Source organism: Lutra lutra, chromosome 6, assembly GCF_902655055.1.
Source record: "Lutra lutra chromosome 6, mLutLut1.2, whole genome shotgun sequence".
Taxonomy (NCBI): domain Eukaryota; kingdom Metazoa; phylum Chordata; class Mammalia; order Carnivora; family Mustelidae; genus Lutra; species Lutra lutra.
In genome coordinates, this window is record NC_062283.1 from 123176519 (window position 1) to 123199532 (window position 23014).

General features: G+C 34.9%; 1 protein-coding gene and 1 pseudogene across 4 annotated transcripts in view; one reads left to right on the forward strand and one right to left on the reverse strand.

Moving 5' to 3' along the window:
• Positions 1-23014, reverse strand: part of ASCC3 (activating signal cointegrator 1 complex subunit 3) — a 338650-nt gene that overhangs the window by 245787 nt on the left and 69849 nt on the right. For all 4 annotated transcript variants that reach the window (XM_047732576.1, XM_047732575.1, XM_047732577.1 and 1 more), the window contains exons 9-10: positions 1891-2091; positions 1295-1435 (exon numbers count right to left, since the gene is read on the reverse strand). In XM_047732576.1, coding sequence (XP_047588532.1) covers positions 1295-1435; positions 1891-2091 — 342 coding nt within the window. The remainder of the gene's footprint in view (positions 1-1294; positions 1436-1890; positions 2092-23014) is intronic.
• LOC125101944 (sorcin-like) lies at positions 5921-6746 on the forward strand (annotated as a pseudogene).

The window sequence follows — 23014 nt, forward strand, 5'->3', positions numbered from 1 at the left end:
TTTGGTAAAAGTCATTCTAACAAGTGTGAGGTGATATCTCATAGTTCTGATCTGCATTTCCTTGACGATTAGTGATGCTGACCATCTTCGCACATACCTACCGTCCATTTGTAATATCTCCTTTGGAAAAATGTCTATTCACTTCCTCTGCCCATTTTTGTTTTTTCTAGTTCCACTGAGAAATAACTGACATAACATTACTGTATAAGTTTAAGGTGTACAATATGATGACCTGATTTACATATACTGTGAAATGATTATCACAGTAGGTTTAGTTAACACCCATCATCTTATGTAAATACAATATAAAGAAAAAAATTCTCTCTGTGATGAGAACTCTTTGGATCTCCTCTCTTAAGAACTTTCCTATATATCATACAGCAGAGTTAGATATAGTCATCATGTTGTACATTTTACCTCTAGTATTTATTTATCTCATAACTGGAAGTGTATACCTTTTGACCAGCTTTCTCCAAGTCCCCATTCCCCAACTCATGACTTTAAACTCTAATAGTATTAATTACATATCAGGTATAATCTTTAAAATACACATTTGATTACCAGTAAGGACAGGCAACTGTCTGCCAGAAAAGAGGCTGGCAAAGATGTCAGGCTGATCAGCCAGCATATTACCTCATTCATACTCCACTCCACTGCTGAGGCTGTCCCATTAATATTTAGTTATCAATTGTTGGATTTTTTCAAAGCATTATGAATATTACCTTATTTATACATTCTACCCAATAAATGATAATCTAGTTGTAGCTCTAATATAGTTTTTGCCTATTCAGTCATAATATAGGATCCTTGTAGGCAGGAAATGTATCTTAAGTATATTTGTTGTCATGCATTTCACCTAATAGTGTGCTTTATATAGCACGTGGTAACTTCCTATTTGATGAAATAAAGAATGACTAAAAATTTTTATTATATGTTAAGCAACCTTATAGAGTAGTTTAGAATACTAATGGGATCATTTAAGGACCTACATATTTTCCTGCTCTTAAAATTGAAGTCTGGTCTTATCCACATTCTCATTTTCTACTGTTTTAAAAGAACATTTACTGTCAATGAACTTAAAATTTATACCAGGCATGTAACAATATTCAAGACACAGCAGGAATCACAGAACTCGACAGGATAAAACTCGGCAAAGCACCAGCAAAAACCTCTTTTGTAGAGGTAATATGTGATTACAAATAAAAGTATTTCATTACATTATATTTATATTATGTATATCTGAAAAAAAAAAAGGATTGGTATTAAACAAAAAATACCTAAGTATACCACATACCTGAGTTCGTAAAATTTCATTTTTTGACAACTGCATATCCCCAGTCAATTCTTTCACAACAATGCCTAGTGGCTCTAGACGTTTGCTGAAGTAATTTGTCATTTCAGCTGCCAAGGCCTTCATCGGAGCCACATATACAATCTGTGCCAAAGAAACATTACCTTGATGAACGAGCAAAAACTACAAGTCATTTGTTTCCCAGTATTCAATGTAAGTCAAAACTTATTGTGAAATATAATTGCAGACTCTAGCAGTAAAAACATCTTAATAGCGATATCTGAAAAGTACTCACCTTTCTTAGGTAGGTGTGCAGCTTATTTAAAGGACAATGGAATTTGTTTATATAGCCTCATCACTTTGAACACTGGTTCTGCTTCAAAGCTAAATGTATTTTCAGTGTTTCACAGGGGTAACAGGATTTTCATAACACAAATAGGGACTGCCTTACTAGTTATAGAGTAAATCAAGCAGCAATCTTTACATGACATCATTAATAATATCTTTAAAACTTTCCAGATTTCATCTAACATGTATAGCTACAAATGATTTTAATTTTATAATTTAAAAAGTTGTGGTCTGACTTGTTGATTTCTTACCTTAAATTCATTCTTTTTGATAACACCTTGTTGAAAATGCTGGCGTATTTCATGCAAAACTGTAAGCATTGCAATGTTGGTCTTTCCAGCCCCAGTAGGGGCACAAATCAGCATGTTCTCGTTGGTGTTGTAGGCAGTCTCAAACACGATTGACTGGATTCTATTGAGTCTCCTCATTCCTTTAAAAGCCAGCTGCCCAATCTAAAGAAAGAAAGAAAGAAAGAGAAAGAAAAAAATTATAAATGATGATAATATGAATGATCCATACAAAATACTAAATGCAAATATTTACTTCTTTTGATTTAAAAAAAAAAAGATGACTAATTTGTTCAGTCTCTCAATATGCCCAATATTTAAACCAAAGTGTGCAGTTGAGAACTCACAACTACTATACGATTCTAATGAATTTTGAAGTTGCATACTCACTAAATTTGAAAAATATGATAATGAACTATATATCTGTATCTTTGTACATGATCTTAAATACAAAACAATGATAAATACCATAAAGCAATAAAATAAAACACGGGTATGTTTTGAGTTTATATGATGATATTCTAGCTTAGTTAAATTGAAGATAACTAAAGTCCAAACAAGAAATGTCCTGGGCATCTAAATGAATAGGAAACTCTGCTTTAACACATTATGGATTTAAAAATATCTTTTTTAATTGCAGCCATAATAGTAGGAACAATAGCTGCAGATTATATTCATTCATAACTTACACTGTGATACATATTAATTGTGAGCACTTTGATATACTTATGTAATTCTCAAAATAATTCCATGGTATAGGTACTTTTATTTATATATTTATTTATTTTTTAAGAGATTTCATTTATTTATCTGGAGAGAGAGGAAGGTAGATAGAGAAAACACGCATGCACGCACATGTGGGGGAGGAGTGGTAGAGGGAGAGAAAGAGAGAAGCAGACTCCTGGCTGAGCAAGGAGCCAGAAGCAGAGCTTGATTTTACAACCCCAAGATCATGACCTAAGCCAAAATCGAGAGTCAGATGCTCAACTGACTGAGCCATCCAGGCCCCCCTAGGTACTTTTATTATGCCCTTTTAATAAAGAAGAAAATTGAGTGGTTTAATAATTTTTTTTTAAGATTTTATTTATTTATTTGTCAGAGAGAGAGAGCGAGCACAGGCAGACAGAGTGGCAGGCAGAGGCAGAGGGAGAAGCAGGCTCCCCACAGAACAAGGAGCCCGATGTGGGACTCAATCCCAGGACGCTGGGATCATGACCTGAGCCGAAGGCAGCGGCTTAACCAACTGAGCCACCCAGGCGTCCCGAGTGGTTTAATAATTTTTCCTAAGGTCTTTCATATGAAAAGTCTTGAGAAATGAAAATTATAATGTCTTAGAGTAAAGGAAAAACTGGATAGGATTAATGGCAGAAAACTGGAATGGCTAAATTAATGTCAGAAAAAATAAATTCCAAAGCCAAGAATACTACCAGGAATAAAGACAGTCAGTTTATAATGACAGAGAATAATTAATCAGAAGGCATAACAGTCCTAAATGCTTATATATCTATAACAGATCTTTAAAGTGTATGAAGCAAAAACTCAAGACATGCAAATGAATTCAATATCCCTCCCAACACTTGACAGAACAAGTAGGCATGAAAATCGACAAGGTTATAAGCAGATTTGAATAGCACTATGAACCAATTGACCTACCGACATTTATTCATCTAACAACAGTAGAATACAAATTCTCTTCAAGTGTTTGTAAAACATTTAAAAAAATATACTATACTCTGGGCCATAAAACAAGTCTCAATAAATTAAAAACTAATCCATACAAAGTATATCATCTGATCACAAAGGAATGAAATCAGAAATCCTTAACAAAAATATCCTCAGGAAATATTCAAATATTTGAAATTAAATAACACACTTGCTAAATAAACCATGGATGAATGAAAAAATCAATAGGAAATTAGTGAGTATTCTTAACTGAGGGAAAGAGAAAGCTCAACATATTAGAATTTGTGGATGCTGCTGAAGAAATACTTAGGGAGGAATATATAGCACCAACCACTGATATGAAAAAAGAAGAAAAGTTTTAAGTGGATATCTTCACCTTCCAAAATAAAAAAAGGAAAATTAAAACCAAAGTAAGCAGAATGAAATAAATAGTAAGGATTGGAGTAGATATCAACAAAATGGAAAACAGAAAAGCTCATTCTTTGAGTTAGCCAACTAAACTGATTAATCTCTAGCCAGAATGATCAGAAATAAAAGAGAGAAGGCAGAAGTTACTGACATCAAGAATGAGAATGGTGACATCATTACAGATGCTACAGATATTGAAAAAATAGGTAATATTAATAAACAAATTTATGCCAATAAATTTGACCATGCAGATGACATGAAAAGTTACTTGAGTTAAGCCAAGATGTCTTAACTATACCATAACCTATAAATGAACAAACTGATAAGCTCAACTTAAGCGAAATGAAAAAAAACATAATCTTTAAGACATTACTAAGAAAATGAAAGAAGGGGCGCCTGGGTGGCTCAGTGGGTTAAAGCCTCTGCCTTTGGCTCAGGTCATGATCCCAGGGTCCTGGGATCGAGCCCCGCATCGGGCTCTCTGCTCAGCGGGGAGCCTGCTTCCTCCTCTCTCTCTCTCTCTGCCTGCCTCTCTGCCTGCTTGTGATCTCTCTCTGTAAAATAAATAAACAAAATCTTAAAAAAAAAAAAATGAAAGAAGCCAACATGAAAGATAATCTTTGTGAAGCATACATCTGGTAATGGACTTATATTCAGAATATATAAAGGATTCTCTGAACACAACAGTAAGAAAACAAAAAAAAATCTAATTTTTAAAATGGACAAAAGATTTGAACAATCAATTCACCAAAGAAAATATCTGGATAGCAGCACAACAAAAATATGCTCAACATTATTAGTTATTAGGAGAATGAAAGTTAAAAGCACAATGAGATAATATTACATGTCTATTAAAATGGCTAAAATTTTAAAAACTGCCCCCTGCCAGTGTTGGTGAGGATGTGGAGAAACTGGCACTCATACCTATGGCTGGTAGGAATGTAAAAATAGTACAATCACTTTGGAAAATAATTTGGTAATTTTTTAAAAGTTAAACACAATTAACATATGATCTGGCCATATCACTTCTAGGTTTTATCCAAGAGGAAAAAAAGTACATGTACATACAAAAGGGAGTACTTGCTCTCTCTTGAGCGGATGCACTCTATCTCAAATAAATAAAATCTTAAAAAAAAAAAAACACCTGGAACTAGCTAAAAATTAGTACAGATAACTCTGGAAAAAGGATTGAGCTGTACAGATCCACTTATACACAGATTTCTTTTTATAGTACAGTACTGTAAATGTATTTTCTCTTTCACATGATTTTCTTAACGTTTCCTTTTCCCTAGCATACTTTATTGGATGAATACAGTATATAATATATACAACATACAGAATATATTTTAATGAACTGTTTATGTCATTAGTAAGGCTTCTGGTCAATAGTAGCCTCTTAGTAGTTAAGTTTTGGGGGAGTCAAAAGCTATATGCAGATTTGACTGCATGGGAGGTTGGTGCTCCAACCTCCAGTTGTACAATGGTCAACTGTAGTTGCGTAAAGGATAGGGAAGGATAGAATAGCAGAGATGATGAAGATTAAAAAAAAAAAAAAAAAAAAAAAAGTAAGCCATGACCAGACTATGAAGACCAGACTGCCACAGAAACCCCTTACCTCTAAAGGTCTTTTTTCGGAAAGACAATGTGAAGGAATCAGCACAGGAAGCTGAGGTCCCGAAAAGTTAAATAACTCACTCCAGTCCACACTGCTAATAAATTGTGGAAAAGATGGGACCTGAACTCGGTTTCTCTAGTTTCGAAAACAAACCACCAAATTTACTGTTTAATATTACACGATGATTTATTTTGCCCATTAATAAGACTCTACATTCATTTCAATAGAACATTGCAGAAGAATTCTTAAAATACTGTTACAAGTGAGGGAGGTAACAGAGTTTGCACCATGGTGTACCCAGGCCACTCTGGTGGTATCAGCAGGTACTACCCAGGTAGGTATGGAGGGGGTCCCGGAGGGCCTACCTTTCCCAGACAAGCTCAGGATCTGCTGTATGTTACTTTGCTGCTGTAGCTGGACAAGATGAGCAAATAGAAGCTGCTGAACTGCAGAGATACCTGACACAGGCACTGCTAGAGGATACATGGAGACTTGTCGGCTTATGATTTCAATGCTGGCTAGAGACAGGTCAGGCACAATGGGTTTCAGTGAATGTGAAGAACTCTGGGCTGGGGGCACCTGGGTGGCTCAGTGGTTTAAAGCCTCTGCCTTCGGCTCGGGTCACGATCCCGGAGTCCTGGGATCAAGCCCCACGTCCGGCTCTCTGATAGGCAGGGGTCCTGCTTCCCTTCCTCTCTCTCTGTCTCCCTCTCTACTTACTTGTGATCTCTCTCTCTCTGTCAAATAAATAAATAAAATCTTTAAAAACAACAACAACAACAACAAAAAAAAACTCTGGGCTGTTCTGAATGCCCGGACACAACAGTTCATCAGTTTTGACAGTGACTGGAGTGGAAGAGTAGATCCTCAGGAACTGCAGAAGGCCCTGACCACAGTGGGATTTCAATCGAGTTCCCAAGCCATGACTTCAACAGCATACTGATACAGCACCAATTTCAAGATCACCTTCAATGACTACATCACCTGCTGCATCAAACTGTGAGCTCTAACAGACAGCTTTCGAAGATGGGATACTGCTCCACAAGGTGTTGTAAATTTCCCCTATATGATGATTTCATTCAGTGTGTCCTGAGTGTTTAAATCAAGAGAGACTGTAGGAACAGACTCAACATTTCAACTGGAGTTCTCTTTTGCTCTTACTTTTTGCCTTCAGTAACGTGTGTAAACTTGCACTGTTGCTTTTCTTTGATGTCTATTGTAAAGGTTTATCACTTTATGTACACTTTATGATATTTTTAGTGTTGATAATAAATTCTTTGGAATTTTACTAATACAATATCAGGTCTCTTACACCACTCAAAACTTCTTTCAGCCATAGTCTGCGATGCCTTATTTTCTTGTTAAGCCTCTTGTACATAAAATTTCAGTGTATAAAATATTTAAGGCACATTATATATTTTTCATTGTAAGATATTTAAAAACCTTTCATCAGACTACAGCTGTATCTTTCCTCTCCTAGAAGAGCTTTTACATGGTATTGAAAACTTTATTATGGGGTATTCTAACCATGCAGATTGGCCTTCTTAATAGGACATATTAAAGAAAATCTCACCCATTCATGGCTGGGATTATCATCTGCTCACTTGGCAAATATTTATTGTGCTACATTTATTTACTTATTACATTTATTTATTGTTTCAATGGTCAAAAAGGTAGTTACACAACTTGTAATAAAGATATTAGAGAGAAAATACACATTCATATTATTTCAAACACTGATATGAATTAATTTTTAATACATGGTATAAATGTGAACCAAACTAATGCCATTTTGGACAAATCTGTCACTATGAGGGTTCCATGACCTAAAACTTCTAGAGCACATCCTCCTGCCCCTCCAACATCTTTTTCTTTTAGTTAACCACACAACGTTAAGTATGCCCTTGGGACATAACATCTGGACATGCCCCCAAAGATCTGACTATGACACACACTTATTCTTAAACATTCTCCTCTTGAATTGTCCCCCCAGTATGGACTCCCAGTCTCTACGACTATAAAAGCAAGTGTTAAGGGAAATGGGATTGTAGAGATCTACTCCTCTTACAGCTGTCTAAGATACACTTGTACCTCTAAGTCCCCTTAATAAGCCATTTCTTGTCAAGCTGGACTTGTCAGGCTTTATCTTCAGTCTTAGGGCTCCCATGGCCTTTAGAGGTCACTTCACATATACTTCCCTTTCAAGGAACAGTGTAATATAGAGGAACAGGGTATTAACAGGAAAGGGAGATAGGAGTCATGGAGAAACCATAGGTCTTGGTAAAGAGCTTGGATTTTTATTAGTAATACAAGAGAAGGTCTCTGCATGATTTCAAGTAAGGAATGACAAATGTATTTTTTAAAGGCCTACTTGGCTACTATGTGAAGAACAGATTAGGAAATTGTAGACAACTATGCTAGTAGTACAGGTGGAGGGTGATGCTGGAATGGAAAGTGAAGTAGGAGGATACAGACTACATTTTTGAGGTACAGCTAATAGGATTTGATAACAACTTAAATGTGAGAGTGGATTAAAAAAAAGAGACATAAATCAAAGACAAACTTTTTCCCTTAAGCAGATAGATGGCAGTTCTACTGATGCTATATAAGGAAGATTAAAAAGACTAAGAGAGGAAAAGAAAAAAAAAACACTACATTTTAAGAACTTATTATATGTCCAAATAGAAATTTCAAACAGGCAATTGCATCTGACTTTGGAGGTCAATGGAAAAGTCAAGGATTTTTTTTTTTTTAAGAAACTCATTTTCAGGGGATGCCTGGCTGGCTCAGCTGGTTAAGCATCTGCCTTCGGCTTAGGCCATGATCCCAGAGTTCCTGGATCAAACCCCATGTCAGGCTGCCTGCTCAGCCTGCTTCTTCCTCCCCTTTACCCCTCTTTCCCATTTATTTGTTCTCTCTTTCAAATAAATAAAATGTTTAAAAAAAACAACTCATTATCAGAGAGTTACACTGACTTTCCCAAGGTTACACATTAGTAGCAGACCTAAAATAAAATGTCATATTATCCTTCAATAATAAAAATTTAAGTAAAGCCGCTGCCTTTGGCTCAGGTCATGATCCAGGGGTCCTGGGATCCAGCCCCGCATCAGGCTCTCTGCTCAGCAGGGAGCCTGCTTCTCCCTCTCTCTCTGCCTGCCTCTCTGCCTGCTTGTGATCTCTGTTTGTTAAATAAATAATAAAATTTTAAAAAATTAAAAAAAAATTTAAAAAGGAAATGTAAACCATGCATGTAAATTTTAACTTTCTAGAAGAAACATTCAAAAAGGTTTTAAAAATTGAATTCAATTTCATAAAAATTTTATGTGACCTAATATATTTAAAATATCTCTTCAATACATAATAAAAATTATTCTTTTTACATAACAAATCTGAGCAATAAGTATATTTTACACTTAAAGTATATCTCAATCCAGACCAGCCATATTTCTTTTATTTAAGTTTTTTTAAATGAAATATAGTTGACATAGCATATTAGTAGTTTCAAGTGTATAACATACTGATTTGATAATTCTATACATTACAACATGCTGACCATGATATGTGTAGTCACCATCTGTCACTGTACAAATTATTATACTCTTACTGTGTTCCCTATGTTGTACTTTTCACCCCTGTGACTTACTTATTTTATATAACTGGAAGTATGTACCTCTTAATCCCTTTCACCTATTTTGCCTATCCTTCCACCCCTACCTTCTTCAAGACTGTTCAACAGCACATGTAGCTAGTGGCTACTGTATAAAACAGTGCAGCTCTAGAAAGCACCCAGCTAACTTATATAATATTTTAAACCTGATAAATATATTGTCATAACATAACAGAATGAATAATGGGAAAGACTCTTAGGACAGCATACAAAATCCTAAGATGGTCTCAAAGGCCCTGCCATAATCTGAGGGTCATGGAACTCAGATGAACTATTATCGAGGATGCTTCCAGGAACAGAAAGAACATTAGTTTTATCTGACCTCTCATTCTTAATAAGGTCATCCTTAGTAAGCAAAGAAACAAACAAACAAAAAAAATGAGTAATCATTTGTTCCATGCCTTAAAGACTAGAATTAATCTTCTTTTCCAACAATGACTAAATCACTAATACTTATTTCTTTTATATATATATGTATACATACATATATATATATACGCACATACACATAATACTTATTTCTATATTCCAACCGAAGTCAACAACAGTACAACAGTTAGGTCTAAGCATGCACCATATACTAATATACTAAACTGGTCCCGACTGAAACCTTACTACTCACCTTTATTAAAGCTTGACAAAACTTCACCTGATCAAACAAAAATTACTTACAGTCTCTTAAGTGCTAAATGATAAATATAAGGAGTTATTTCCCTTTAGAATATGAGACTACTAGGGTGCCTGGGTGGCACAGTAGGTTAAGTGTCTAACTCAGGTCATGATCTCAGGGTCCTGAGATCAAGCCCCGTGTTGGGCTCCAAGGTCAGCACGAAGTCTGCTTAAGATTCTCTCTCTTCCTTGGCCCCTCCTGCTTGTGTTCTCTCTCTCTCTCTCTGAAATAAAAAAAAAATCTTAAAAAAAAAATGAGTGTACTAAGGGTTGGGAATTGTTTTTCATCTTTATCCTCCTAATACCTACCATAGTACTTGGCACAAAGAAAATATTCAATGATTTTTCTTTCCTGTACTTGCTTCAGCTGAGTCATCCTAATTAAACCAATTATCATCTGTGAGCTGCATCACTGATGAATTTTCATAAATCAAGCAATACTTAAGACTCTCCATGTTAAGCACAATGACTAACTCCAGAACAGGAGCTGGGTATATATTATTCTGCTAACATTATTTAAGTGTGATACATGTTTTCTATCAAATATCATATATCCTAGCCAAACTACTTTTTTTTCTACATTCATTCACTGCAGCTTCCAGCGAAACTAGATGTTACCTTGGACATCAGTCCTTGTTACATTTGTTCTGAGGTGAAAAAAAAGCAGTGTTTTGAAACATACTTTCACATTTTTAAAACCCTCTTGGCACTAAGATAGCATTAGAAACCCTAAAAATAATCAAATACTTAGCATGTCATAGAGCATAAAAATTATGGCCAGGAATATTTAACATTCTATCTTTACTGTTTATCCTCAAGAAATAATTTATCCTCAAGAAACTGCTTGGCTGATTTATACCCAATCCAAGATAAATTCTTATACCTATATTTTTACATATTTATATCTTTTATGTAGATACAGCAACATATGCTATACATGCTATTATTTTAAAATATCATAACATCTGAGTCCAAAGATAACAAAATATCATTTCTGAGAGACTTTCTAAAAATCAGTAAAAACTATGTTTATTCCTTTATTTTAGCTGCAAAAAAATTGTAGGGAGTTCTTAGGAGACTGCAACTAGGGACTCCTACCACATATAACAAAGTCGGTCAACTAAACTCTGGTCAGTGTATAACAAGAGGTTACCTTCCACTAGTGGGTTATAAAATCAATTTAGTGGATGGTAATCAGCATTTTGAAAGAATAGAAAAGAAAAAAAATAGTGCAGCATATCATATATAAGGGCAAATACTGTTGCATAAAATTTTTGTGTTTGGGTGACTGAATCAAAATATGAAATAATAGGGGCACCTGGGTGGCTCAGTGGGTTAAGCCTCTGCCTTAAGCTCAGGTCATGATCTCAGGGTCCTGAGATCAAGTCTCACATTGGGCTCTTTGCCCAGAAGGGAGCCTGCTTCTCCTCTCTCTCTGCCTGCCTCTCTGCCTACTTGTGATCTCTCTCTCTCTCTGTCAAATAAATAAATAAAATTTTAAAAAACTAAAAAAAAAAGAAAAGAAATAATAGTTTGAAACTCAATGTTATAGATAAACACTTTCCAACAAACACAAACACATTCTTTCAAAGTATGATATTTCATTTTGGGAACACAGCAATCTTTCTCTCACAAATATATATATAATCTTGGGGTTAGCAATTTCACTTTTAAAAAAAAAAACATACTTGCACACATAGAAAATGGTGCACTTGTAAGATTACTCATCACAAAATTACCTATAGTACCAAATGTCATCAATAGAGTACTAAAGTGAATAAATTATGGCACATCAATACAATGGAATTCTATGAGGCCAGAAAAAAACTCTGTGAAGAAAAAAGAAAACCTCTCTGCAGAACAAGAACATTTCCTATTCTGGAAATATCTCGTTATGTGAAAAAAGTAAGGTGCAGAACAGCATTTAATATTTTTTATTCAAATTTGGCGGGGGTGGGAGGAAGAGAATAAGAATCTATATTTAGTTGTTTTTAAAGATTCAAGATGAATACATAAATTCTAAACATAGTGGTTATTAAAGAAGGAAGTAGGGATCTGGGCAGATGAAGAACAGAGATAGGAGACTTTGCACTATTTATAGGTTTCCAGTTTTTGAAACATGATAATACCTATGCAAAAGAGACACAAAAAGAGATACAAGTGACTTCTTTAAAAAACGAAGAAGTATCTAATTAAATAGAGAATCCTAAATGAGTTCTTAAGTATTTCAAAAACATTTCATATTAAAAAGTTTTTCTCATTATTCCTATAATTTTACCCTTCAGAGACAAAAAGATAAATTGAATTAACAAAGATAAATTGAAAGACCCTTCAAATTATTTTAAATCATGTATTCCTCCACTCACTCTCCTCCCTGACATTCTATTTTTGATCTGAATACACCTAGCTACTCAAAGGTATCTCTGAGAAGTTTAGGAATAGAAGAACGGCAGATTCTTCTTACCTCCAATACCTGATACATTAGACCTGTGGCCTCACCCAAGACTCTATGGTTTCATCACAGAATCAGATATGTTATTAAACGCAGAACTTAAACTATATTCCTGCCATCATCTAAACTGCATTCTCCCATTCATGCAATGTATACTGAACACTAACTACCAAGTCTCAAGCTGTGAGGACTTTTTCTATGTCCCTCAACAACTCATGGTGCACCAGGTAAATCTGGACTACAAGGAACCTGTTACTAGGTCCCCAACTAAACTACTACACACCTCCATACCCTAACTTTAAAAAATAAATTAAAAAAAAAAAAAAGAGAGAAGACTTGACATACTATTTCACTGAATATGCCAATCCCAAACTAGATGATCTATGTCAAGATCAGTAAACTAACATGATATAACACAAATACTAAAATGCTATCTTCAATGATCTTGGATTACAAATACGTAAGATAATATATTCTTTATTATTTAAGTTGATAATTGTTCCCTAATCCATTTAATAAAAGTAATAGCTAGCATTTCTATTGAGCACATAATACATATGAGGCTTTGTTTTAAATACTTTAAGGGGATTACTTCATTTAATACCCAAAGAAACATCATGACATAGGCCTTTATAAAAAGACCTTATTTTATTTTATTTTTTACATTTCTTCAAGTTTTTACTTAATTTTCAGTTTTTTAACATACAGTGTAATATTAGTTTCAGGTGTAGAATTTAGTGACTTATCACTTAGATACGGGGCTCATCACTATAAGTGCCCTCCTTATTTTAAAGATGGAGACACTGGGCAAAGCAGGTTTGAAGAATCTGCCCAAGGATCAATGGCCAGTAGGCAGCAAGCAGAGCAAAGACCGGAACTCATGTATCTAATACCAAAATCCAAACTTAAAAATCCCAGTTAAAAACTTATAAGGCTTCCTGATTTCATTACTTTATACTTTTATTTCTTATGCTAATTTTTAACAAAGTAACCTAATTTTATAAAAATAAAAATGCAAACTCAATGAACATACTGACCATACTAATAACTGAATAAAGGCAAATAGAATTTTTATTAAGCCAAGTGTTTACAATTTTCAAAAAAAATGATTATTCTTGGTAATATATCTTCAAATGCATTATATACATTACTTATAAATGGTTAACATTAATAAATTTGCAGATATTTAACCTAAAAATCCCACTTCAAAAAATTTATCCAACTTAAATTAACTGAACAAAAATGCCAGGAAATAAGCACAAAGACATTGGCTAAAACGACATTTACAAGAAAAACTAGATATAAGTTGAATGTCCACAAATAATGGATTGGGATAATTAACTCATGTTACATTCTTCATGAACTACAGTAGTCAAACTGAATGAAGAAGATATTTGTGCTTATAGGAAACTGTATCCAAAAGAAAAAAAAAAAGCATACCACAGAACATTAACATAATTAAATATTTGTTAATATATACAAAAATTACAGGAAGATATATATCAAACTGCTCCACAGGAGTTGGGATTACAAAAGAACTTTCACTTTCTGTTTTATAAATGTTAATATTATATTTTAGTTACTGCTTTTTTTGGTAGTGAACAGATTTTATACTCAGCCCCACAAAAATTCCTATATTTAAGTGCAATTTATCTTAACAATAAACAAAAAATGGAAGATGTGCTCTGTACTGTCTTAATGCATTAAAAATAACATAATTTGTTTCTTTAAAGATAGAAATATGTAATTTTTTTGTTAATACAAATTAACTGAGTCACCCTTTTTCATTATCTCATAAAAAGTGTCCAACATCTTTACCAAACACCAAATTTCCAACTTGTCCTTCCACCTGAAAACACACTGAAGAATTACTGAATTCTGCTAATTATAAAGAGAAAAGAATTACAGTCTATGGCCAGTTTCTCTTTACTGAAGAGTCATCCATCTTAATATTTCATAATAATTCATTTTGAACCAGACAATCTGGGTAGAGGAAATTAAATCTTAACAACAAAAGGCCTCAGGAGAGTAATCTACTATTAAATCTTTGAAAGAAGTGAGATTATAAGATTTTGTGAAAATCAGGTAAGTTATTACATATGACAAAAAGCCATCAGAAATTAAAATGCATAATTCATAATCCTTCCATGTTATTTAACTGAATGCATTTATATCACTAAAATAGTAACTGGAAATACTTAATATGCTCTTAGTATCAATTCCTGAAAATTTGTTCATACTGAAAATACTCCATTTAAGAAGCATAATAAAAACAATAAAAAATAAACCCAACTAAATAGATGAGTCGTCTAAATATACTCCACTACACGATGACAAAATGACAAATAAGAAGCTATTAATGTCCTTGAAGAGAAAAAAATAACAAGGACAAAATAACAAACAATGGTAATACTACACTGAATGAGAACTTAAGATACAGTGGGAGTCAGAGAGGTGCACTCACCTCTTCTTGGAAGGGGAAGTTAGCTTCCTTGTTCCTAAGATGACTGAAGGCTTGAATGCTAAGGAGAACCAAAGAAAAAGTTCTCAAGAGGGAATTTTTAAAATTCCCAAAACCCTGGCTGCCCATAAGCTCCACTGATAAACTCTTAAAATGGCATATTTGGGTGTCTTCTCAGCACACATAAATCTGAGAATTTATCATGTCAGATATCTCTCTGAAGTGACACCAAAATGCTGAGCCAACAGTACGTTTCCAGTGCACACGAGGACAGAAAAGAGAACTCCAAGTTATGGGTTTGATTTGGGTAGATTTGGTTTCCTTGTCATTAGAACTCATTACCATAATAAGACAGGGCTGATTTCACAAAACCGGTATCATAATTAAGTACACAAACTTCAGAGGCATAAAAAGCAGAAGTGAAGTTGAAGGTTAAGAATCTGGTATTTTCTGTTTAGTTAATACATTATTTTCACAAGGGAGATGAACTCATACTGACGTGTACCTAAATATCCCTCCAGGATATCAGTATAAGTAGTATAGCTTAAAAATATAAGTTACCATTATTTATTTAGTATTACAGTCACTCTGGTCCAAACTGTGAGACCTGCCTTCCAACCAACAGCTGCACTTCTAATCAGGGTAATAAAACAGAAGCACAACAGTCTCTGTCAAATTCTGTTGAATCCTACAAAGAAAATGTCATTTTCAGATTCTTGGCTGAAATTTATGGTAATAACTGGTTTCAGCTCTCAGTTTTTTTTTTTTTTTTAAGATTTTATTTATTTATTTGACAGACAGAGATCACAAGTAGGCAGAGAGGCAGGCAGAGAGAGAGGAGGAAGCAGGCTCCCTGCTGAGCAGAGAGCCTGATGTGGGGCTCGATCCCAGGATCCTGGGATCATGACCTGAGCTGAAGGCAGAGGCTTTAACCCACTGAGCCACCCAGGTGCCCCTGGAAATGTCATTTTTAAAAGCATGCACACTACACTCCCTACCAGCAGTATGTTTTTTATTTTAATTTTTTATTTTTTATTATAAAAAATGACATTTCCAGAATTTAACCCTTGAGGTTTTCATTCAATTGTCTAGGGTGGGAATGGTAATTCGTACATTTCTTAATAGCACTCCAAGGATTATCAAGCACAAGCAAGATTAAAAAATGTTATCCTAACTTCCCCTACCTACCTCCCAACACAGTGACTAGGTTTTCTTAGTCATCTGTTCTTTAATAATTTAACACAACCTATGGGGAAAAAACCTATGGAAAAAACAAAGTACCTTTCGCTCAGAAAAAACTTTTGTTTGAAACATGTATCAAGTTGAAGGCATACATTTAGTAAGGGGTCTCTAAAAGGAAAATGTTTTGCTTGAACCTTTTGAGTAGCATGCAGAGATTTGAAAGGATAAGCAAAACATTACAAGGAAGAAATCATAACACTTACGTAAATAAAACACAATTATTAGGTAGATTACTTAAGAATACATTGAGATTCCTTTACACAATGATTCCCCTTAATATATTTAAATTATCTCAACTTATATAATTATTATTTTCATGTAACTCTGAAACTGATCAACGATGTAACAGCTTATTAAGAATGCAAAAAGTAGGCACCTGGGTGGCTCAGCTGGCTAAGTGTCTGACTCTTGATTTCCCTCAGGTCATGATCTCAGGGTCCTGAGATGGCGCCCTGCATCGGGCTCCCCGCTCAGCAGGGAGTCAGCCTCCCCATCTACTCTTCCTCTGCCCTTCCCTATACAATTGCACACACATACTCTCTCTCTGTAAAATAAATAAATCTTTTTTAAAAAGAAGAGTGTAAAAAGCAAGGTAGCCTAGGTTTAGTCACTGATATTTGTACCATTGGATGATATTTAAACTTGTCCTCTCTAAAGTTGCTTACAGAGCTTACAAGGGGGAATTAAGTTAGAAAATGCAATATAAGGTACCTAATAAAATGCAGAGTATTAACTAAAGAAACATAAGTCACTTTACTCTATCTTTATTAATTTAAAACTGTCTTCTACATTACTTAGAAGACAGTTTTGTTTTTTTTTTTTAAGATTTTATTTATTTATTTGACAGAGAGAGATCACAAGCAGGCAGAGAGGCAGGCAGAGAGACAGGAGGAAGCAGGCTCCCCGCTGAGCAGAGAGCCCGATGCGGGACTCCATCCCAGGACTCCGAGATCCCGACCTGAGCCGAAGGCAGCGGCTTAACCCACTGAGCCACCCAGGCGCCCCTTAGAAGACAGTTTTAAATTAATATAGAGTAAAGTGACTTATGTTTCTTTAGTTAATACTCTGCATTTTATTTATTTTTATTTCATTTTGAGGAATTCGGAAGTTATTTATACCAAAATAATTTCACCTATCAATATCTCTTAATAGACTCAATGTGTACCCTTTCCAATTAAACAGCAAAACTCAGCTATCATGTGAGAACAGTTTATATAATTATTTCTCAGTCTGGGAATTTAATCACCTAAAATGTATCACAGACACAGCTACACATTTTCTGTGTGTTGACTCATATAATCTTCAAAATAAATAATCTGATGAGATAACTGAAATTCAGAGGTGCTATGTACTCTGATCCACAACACAAAATGTGCCAAGGGTGGAATTTAACCTCAGTTCTACTTGCTTAACTGGATAAATTTCATTTAAAGGCAGGATCATAATTCTAAACTGCTTTGCACCCATCATACCTCCTACTACAATGCCTTGCATCCATTAGGAGCTCAAGAAATGATTACTGATGAATGATAACCAATCCATGCATATTTCCAGAGAAAAATAATGAAAATCTATACATAGCAATACAACCATATCAAATATTTGTTTATTATAATAGGTCTGTGTAACCACAATACATCGATATATTAGAAGATACAAACTGAGTCTATTTCTAAAGCAATTTGAAATTCTCACATTACAAGTTAAATTCATCTACTTTTCAGATTTCTGAATTCATTTGAGTTCTAATCTGGGACATTATCATTCTGGGACAGCACAATACGTTTTAGGCTTTTAATCTCTCTTCTAATTTCTTGTAATAAAATCAATGAAGTGTATGTTGTAAAGAAAGTCCTTTTGTTAGATTATGCCTAGCTAGAGGAGCAGGTGTTAGTTATAACTCTCTAGTTTAGCAGGTTTTTTTCAAACAGCTGATGCCCTTTTCCTAGTTAGCAATTTGCAAGTCTTCCCAGTAGACTTTATGATACTATAATCTCAAAGAAGTTCACAGTATACAGACAAAATTAATTCTTCTTTATAAGGAAAACTATAGATAGAATTTCCCTTCAAATGAGACCTAGCCATTTCATATATTTGAACTACAGAGCACTTTCACAACAAGTAAACATTACATTTTAATCACAATTTAAATAACTGCTGGGAGTCACAAATAAATAAAAATATCTTATTTACAACTTTCTAAGAAAGCTAATACATCACATTTTTACACATTGAACCCCTACTGACCTCCAAAACATTATATAGTCCATCAAAAGCAACCTTTTCTCACAGAGAGAATACTTCAAAATCCCTAATTACTTTTGAGAGTAAGCTGAGAAATTTTTAGGGTTTTCCCTAGAGTTTTCCATAATAATACTTCACATAATACTCTAATCATAAAATAGTGATCTGTCAGCAACCAAGTTTTTAAAACAGAAACACCATTTTAAAGTTTATATAGAAATAGTAGTTTGGACATAACATAATCTCTACTATTTTATATCAGGTCCACACAAAGTTTTCATCACAAAAATTTAAAAATGTTCCTTTCTCTGTACATTCCACACCCAGCTCTATTATAAAAAGACACTGTTAAATTCATTGTCAGATAAAGATCAATTCCCCCTGAACATAGCAGTCAAGAAACAACTCAAGCTTCATGCTCTCCAAGAAATTGTCATTAGCAGCCACAGCCTGCTCTAATCCCTCTGTCTTCTATACGATCGATTAAATCCGCACTACTGATTTTGTACTTAGTGCATTCTACAGTACATTGTTTGTAAATGCTCAGCACAGGGGACTTTTTTTTTTTTTTTAATGCCCCCAGCTATGATGTAAGCTCAAGGAAGACAGGGGAAACACACTTATTTCTTTTTTCATTTTTAACAATGTCAAGTTATAGGTACATGAAAAATATAAAATCGTTTTTCCTTCCTTACTTCTTTTGGTTGATGACATTAAACAAATCATAGAATAAGAAAATGAACAAGAAGTTACCAAAAAATTGGGGCGCCTGGGTGGCTCAGTGGGTTAAGCCGCTGCCTTCGGCTCGGGTCATGATCCCAGGTCCTGGGTTCAAGCCCCACATCGGGCTTTCTGCTCAGCAGGGAGCCTGCTTCCTCCTCTCTCTCTGCCTGCCTCTCTGCCTACTTGTGATTTCTCTCTGTCTAATAAATAAATAAAATCTTTAAAAAAAAAAAAAGTTACCAAAAAAGATTTATTTTGGAGACGTGATAAAACTGGAAATCCCAAGGGCAAAGGAAGCTCTTAAAAGCAGCCAGAAAGAAAGCTTACCTCACAAACAAACAAACAAAAAAACTCAATTAAAAATGAAAAGCAGATGATGTTATAAGAACATCTTTAATGTTTTAAGATAGGATGCAATAGAGTAATACCTTTAGTGCGGTAAGAGAAAATAAGCACGAACTCAGAATTCTATTACCAGCAATAATATCTTTCAAGAACAAGGTAAATTAAAGGCATTTTAGATTAACAGAAATTAAGAGATTTTTGCCAGTATCAGATTCTCACTAAAGAAAATTCAGGCAAGGAAAAGTCACAGAACATGAATGCACTGATGGAATTAAAAAATAGTGAACAAACTATATAGGTAAAACTAAACAATTACTGACAGTAAACAACAGTAACAGTAATAATAATATCTCAGAAAAATTAAAACAAGAGAGACTAAAATACATGACAACAATATCAAAGAAGCTTGGGAAGGGAGTGATTAGAGATTAAATGTTTTAACCACTTTATTTTGTAGTATTTTTGGATTCCATTCAATGCTTAGAAGAGAAAAAAAAAAAGGACCAAGTTTGCAGGTATCTAACTCTGGAGGGTTAAAATTCTTAGATGGCTCTGTGCTACTGTGGTTTCTCAATCTTGGCATTATTGATATTTTGGTAATTCTTTGTTCTGAGAGGCTGTCATGTGCACTGTGGAATGTTTAGCAGCACCTTGGCTTCTACTTACTAGATGACAGAAGCACCCTCCTAGTGTGACAACCAAAAGTGCCTTAAGATATTGCCAAATATTTTTTTAGGAAGGATGGGGCAGGAGCGCTGTCCAGTGAAAAGGTAGGTAAAGAATGGGAACAGATGGGGTGGAATCTTCTTTTTCTTTTTTTTTCTTTTTTTTTTTTTTAAAGATTTTTATTTATTTATTTGACAGAGAGAGATCACAAGCAGTCAGAGAGGCAGGCAGAGAGAGAGGAGGAAGCAGGCCCCCTGCTGAGCAGAGAGCCCGATGCAGGGCTCGATCCCAGGACCCTGAGACCACGACCTGAGCCGAAGGCAGCGGCTCAACCCACTGAGCCACCCAGGCGCCCCGAATCTTCTTTTTCTTTTCTCATTTTACTTAAGACCTTACTTCGGAGTACAGATCTCACTTTTCGGATAATTTGTAATTCTGAAAACAGGATTATTTCCTTTCTTTAATAACAACTTATTTGGGAATGCAATAAACCATTGGCCTCCCTCAGAAAAAAGGGGGAAAACACACCTTCTTTTAACTTGCTAAAACTCCCAATTTTCAGAGTTATCTGCTGCTTTTGGTTCAAAAAGAAAAATAAAATCCATAAATAAACACTGAAGATTCTGTTAAAACACAGGGATTTTGTCAGTTTTGATGGAATAATAATTCTCAACTGCATCAGCTTCAGGTTCTACTTCATTCCCTTTAGAGCAGAGTTTCTCCATTTGGGGGAGATATTTTTGTTGTTAAAAATAAATTATAATCAGAAGGAGAGAGTTGATAGCTCCAGAGACTAGAATTCCAAAGAGCTTCCTTTAAGTCTCTGGTGACTGCTGACTAGCATAAGCATGTGAGAAAAGCGTCCAAGGTAGGGGAAAGAACCACTTAAACGGATTAGAGGAAGTAAACTCAAACCTCACCCGATAGGGTCTGGAACAGCTCTGTTTCTTTACCAACCACAGTGGAAAACCTCTTATTTTACTGGTAATTATGTAGAGTACTCTACTCAGAAGGGCTGTGTCTACTAAATAGTGAGGCAAAACTAGCCTTTAAATGCTGCGTTGACCCACCTAAGAAATTTCAGAAGCAAGACCTGAAAGGGTCAAATTAACTCAAACTTAACTACATTCCAGGAAAAAACTCAAGGATGTTTATAAGAATACAAAAAATGTCTGGCACCAACAAGATAAAATCGCAATGTCTGGTTTTCACCAAAAATGACTGTGCATGGTAAAAAGCAGGAAAAAAATTAAAATAAGAATATAAACTGATCTGAGCAACTAAAACAAATCAAGAAATAACACAAATGATGGACCCTTCAAATAACTAGAGCAAAGGTCAGCGAATTATGGCTTATGGGCCAAATCTAGCCAGACATCTTGGGTACTTCCTTTTGTTTTTGGTTTTTTGTTTTGTTTTGGTTTGGTTTGGTTTGGTTTGGTTTTCTTTCTTTTCTAAAGATTTTTAAAAAATTATTTATTTGACAGAGATAGATCACAAGTAGGTAGAGAGGCAGGCAGAAAGAGAGAGGAGGAGGAAGCAGGCTCCCCATTGAGCAGAGAGCCCCATGTGGGGCTCGATCCCAGGACCCTGGGATCATGACCTGAGCCGAAGGCAGAGGCTTTAGCCCACTGAGCCACCAGGTGCCCCTGGTTTTCTTTCTTTTCTTCTTCTTCTTCTTTTTTTTTTTTTTTTTTGGTTTGGTTTTTATGGCCTATAAACTACAAATGGTCATAACATTTTGAATGAGTAATTTAAGAAACAAGAAAAGAATAATGACTGTTGAACAGAGACCTATTGTGGTCCACTAAGCCTAAAATCATTACTATCTGCCCCTTTACAGAAAAAGTTTGCTGACCCCAACCTACAGAAATAACTATCCAAGTGGAGGCATAGAAGATATCAAATTAAAAAAAAATTTACACTTTTAGAGACAAAACTTCAGTGCTAGATGAACACTACACTGAATGGTATGAACAGTATCTTAGACACCAAAGAAAAAAGATCAGTGAATTTTAAGACAAGGCAACAGAAACCACCCAAAATGAAGCATGAGGAGAGAAAAATATCAAAAAACAAAATAAAAGTTTATAGAACATCAGTAAGCTGTGTGACAACTTCAGGAACCCTAATATATCTTTGATAAGACTTCCTGAGAGGGAGGAAGGCATAGAAAACTTTTGAAAAAATAATGGCTGGAAACTTCCCGCATTTGATGAAAACCAGAAACCCACAGATCCAAGATACTTAACCAATAGCATGCACAAAATCCCTGAAGAAACCTGCATCAAGGCAGTGGTAGGCAGATTTCTAAACTGGCTCTCAAGACTTCCTCTTCAATCCCTGCCACACTCCACAGTGTACTTACTCCCTGCATAAACCTCAGAACTATGAATATGACGGATGTTACTTCTGCGATTCTGTTACGCTACATGCAACAGCTGACCTTTAGAAAGGAAGATTATCTGGGTGACTCTGACCTAATCCCACGAATCTTTTAAAGTCAGAGTTTTTTCACCATCAGAAGAGGTGAGAGATTTAGAGCACACAGGAAATTTGACACTGCCTTGTTGGCTATGAAGATGGGGCGGGCCATATGCCAAAGAATGTGGGTAGTGTTGAAGAGCTAAGAACGATAGACAGCAAAGAATCAGGAACCTCAGCTCCACAACTCTAAAGACACGGATTTGGCCAACAACCTGGACGCACTTGTTAAGCGAATCCTTCCCCAGAACTTCTAGATAAGAGATCAGCCTGGGTAAAACAACAGTTTTGCTGTTACGAACAGTGAACAGAGGATCCCAGTTAAGCCCACCCAAATCAGACTTCCAGAATTTGGAGATAATAAATGGATGTTCTAAGTAACTAAATTTTTGGTAATTTCTTGTACAATGACAGAAAGCTAATATAAAG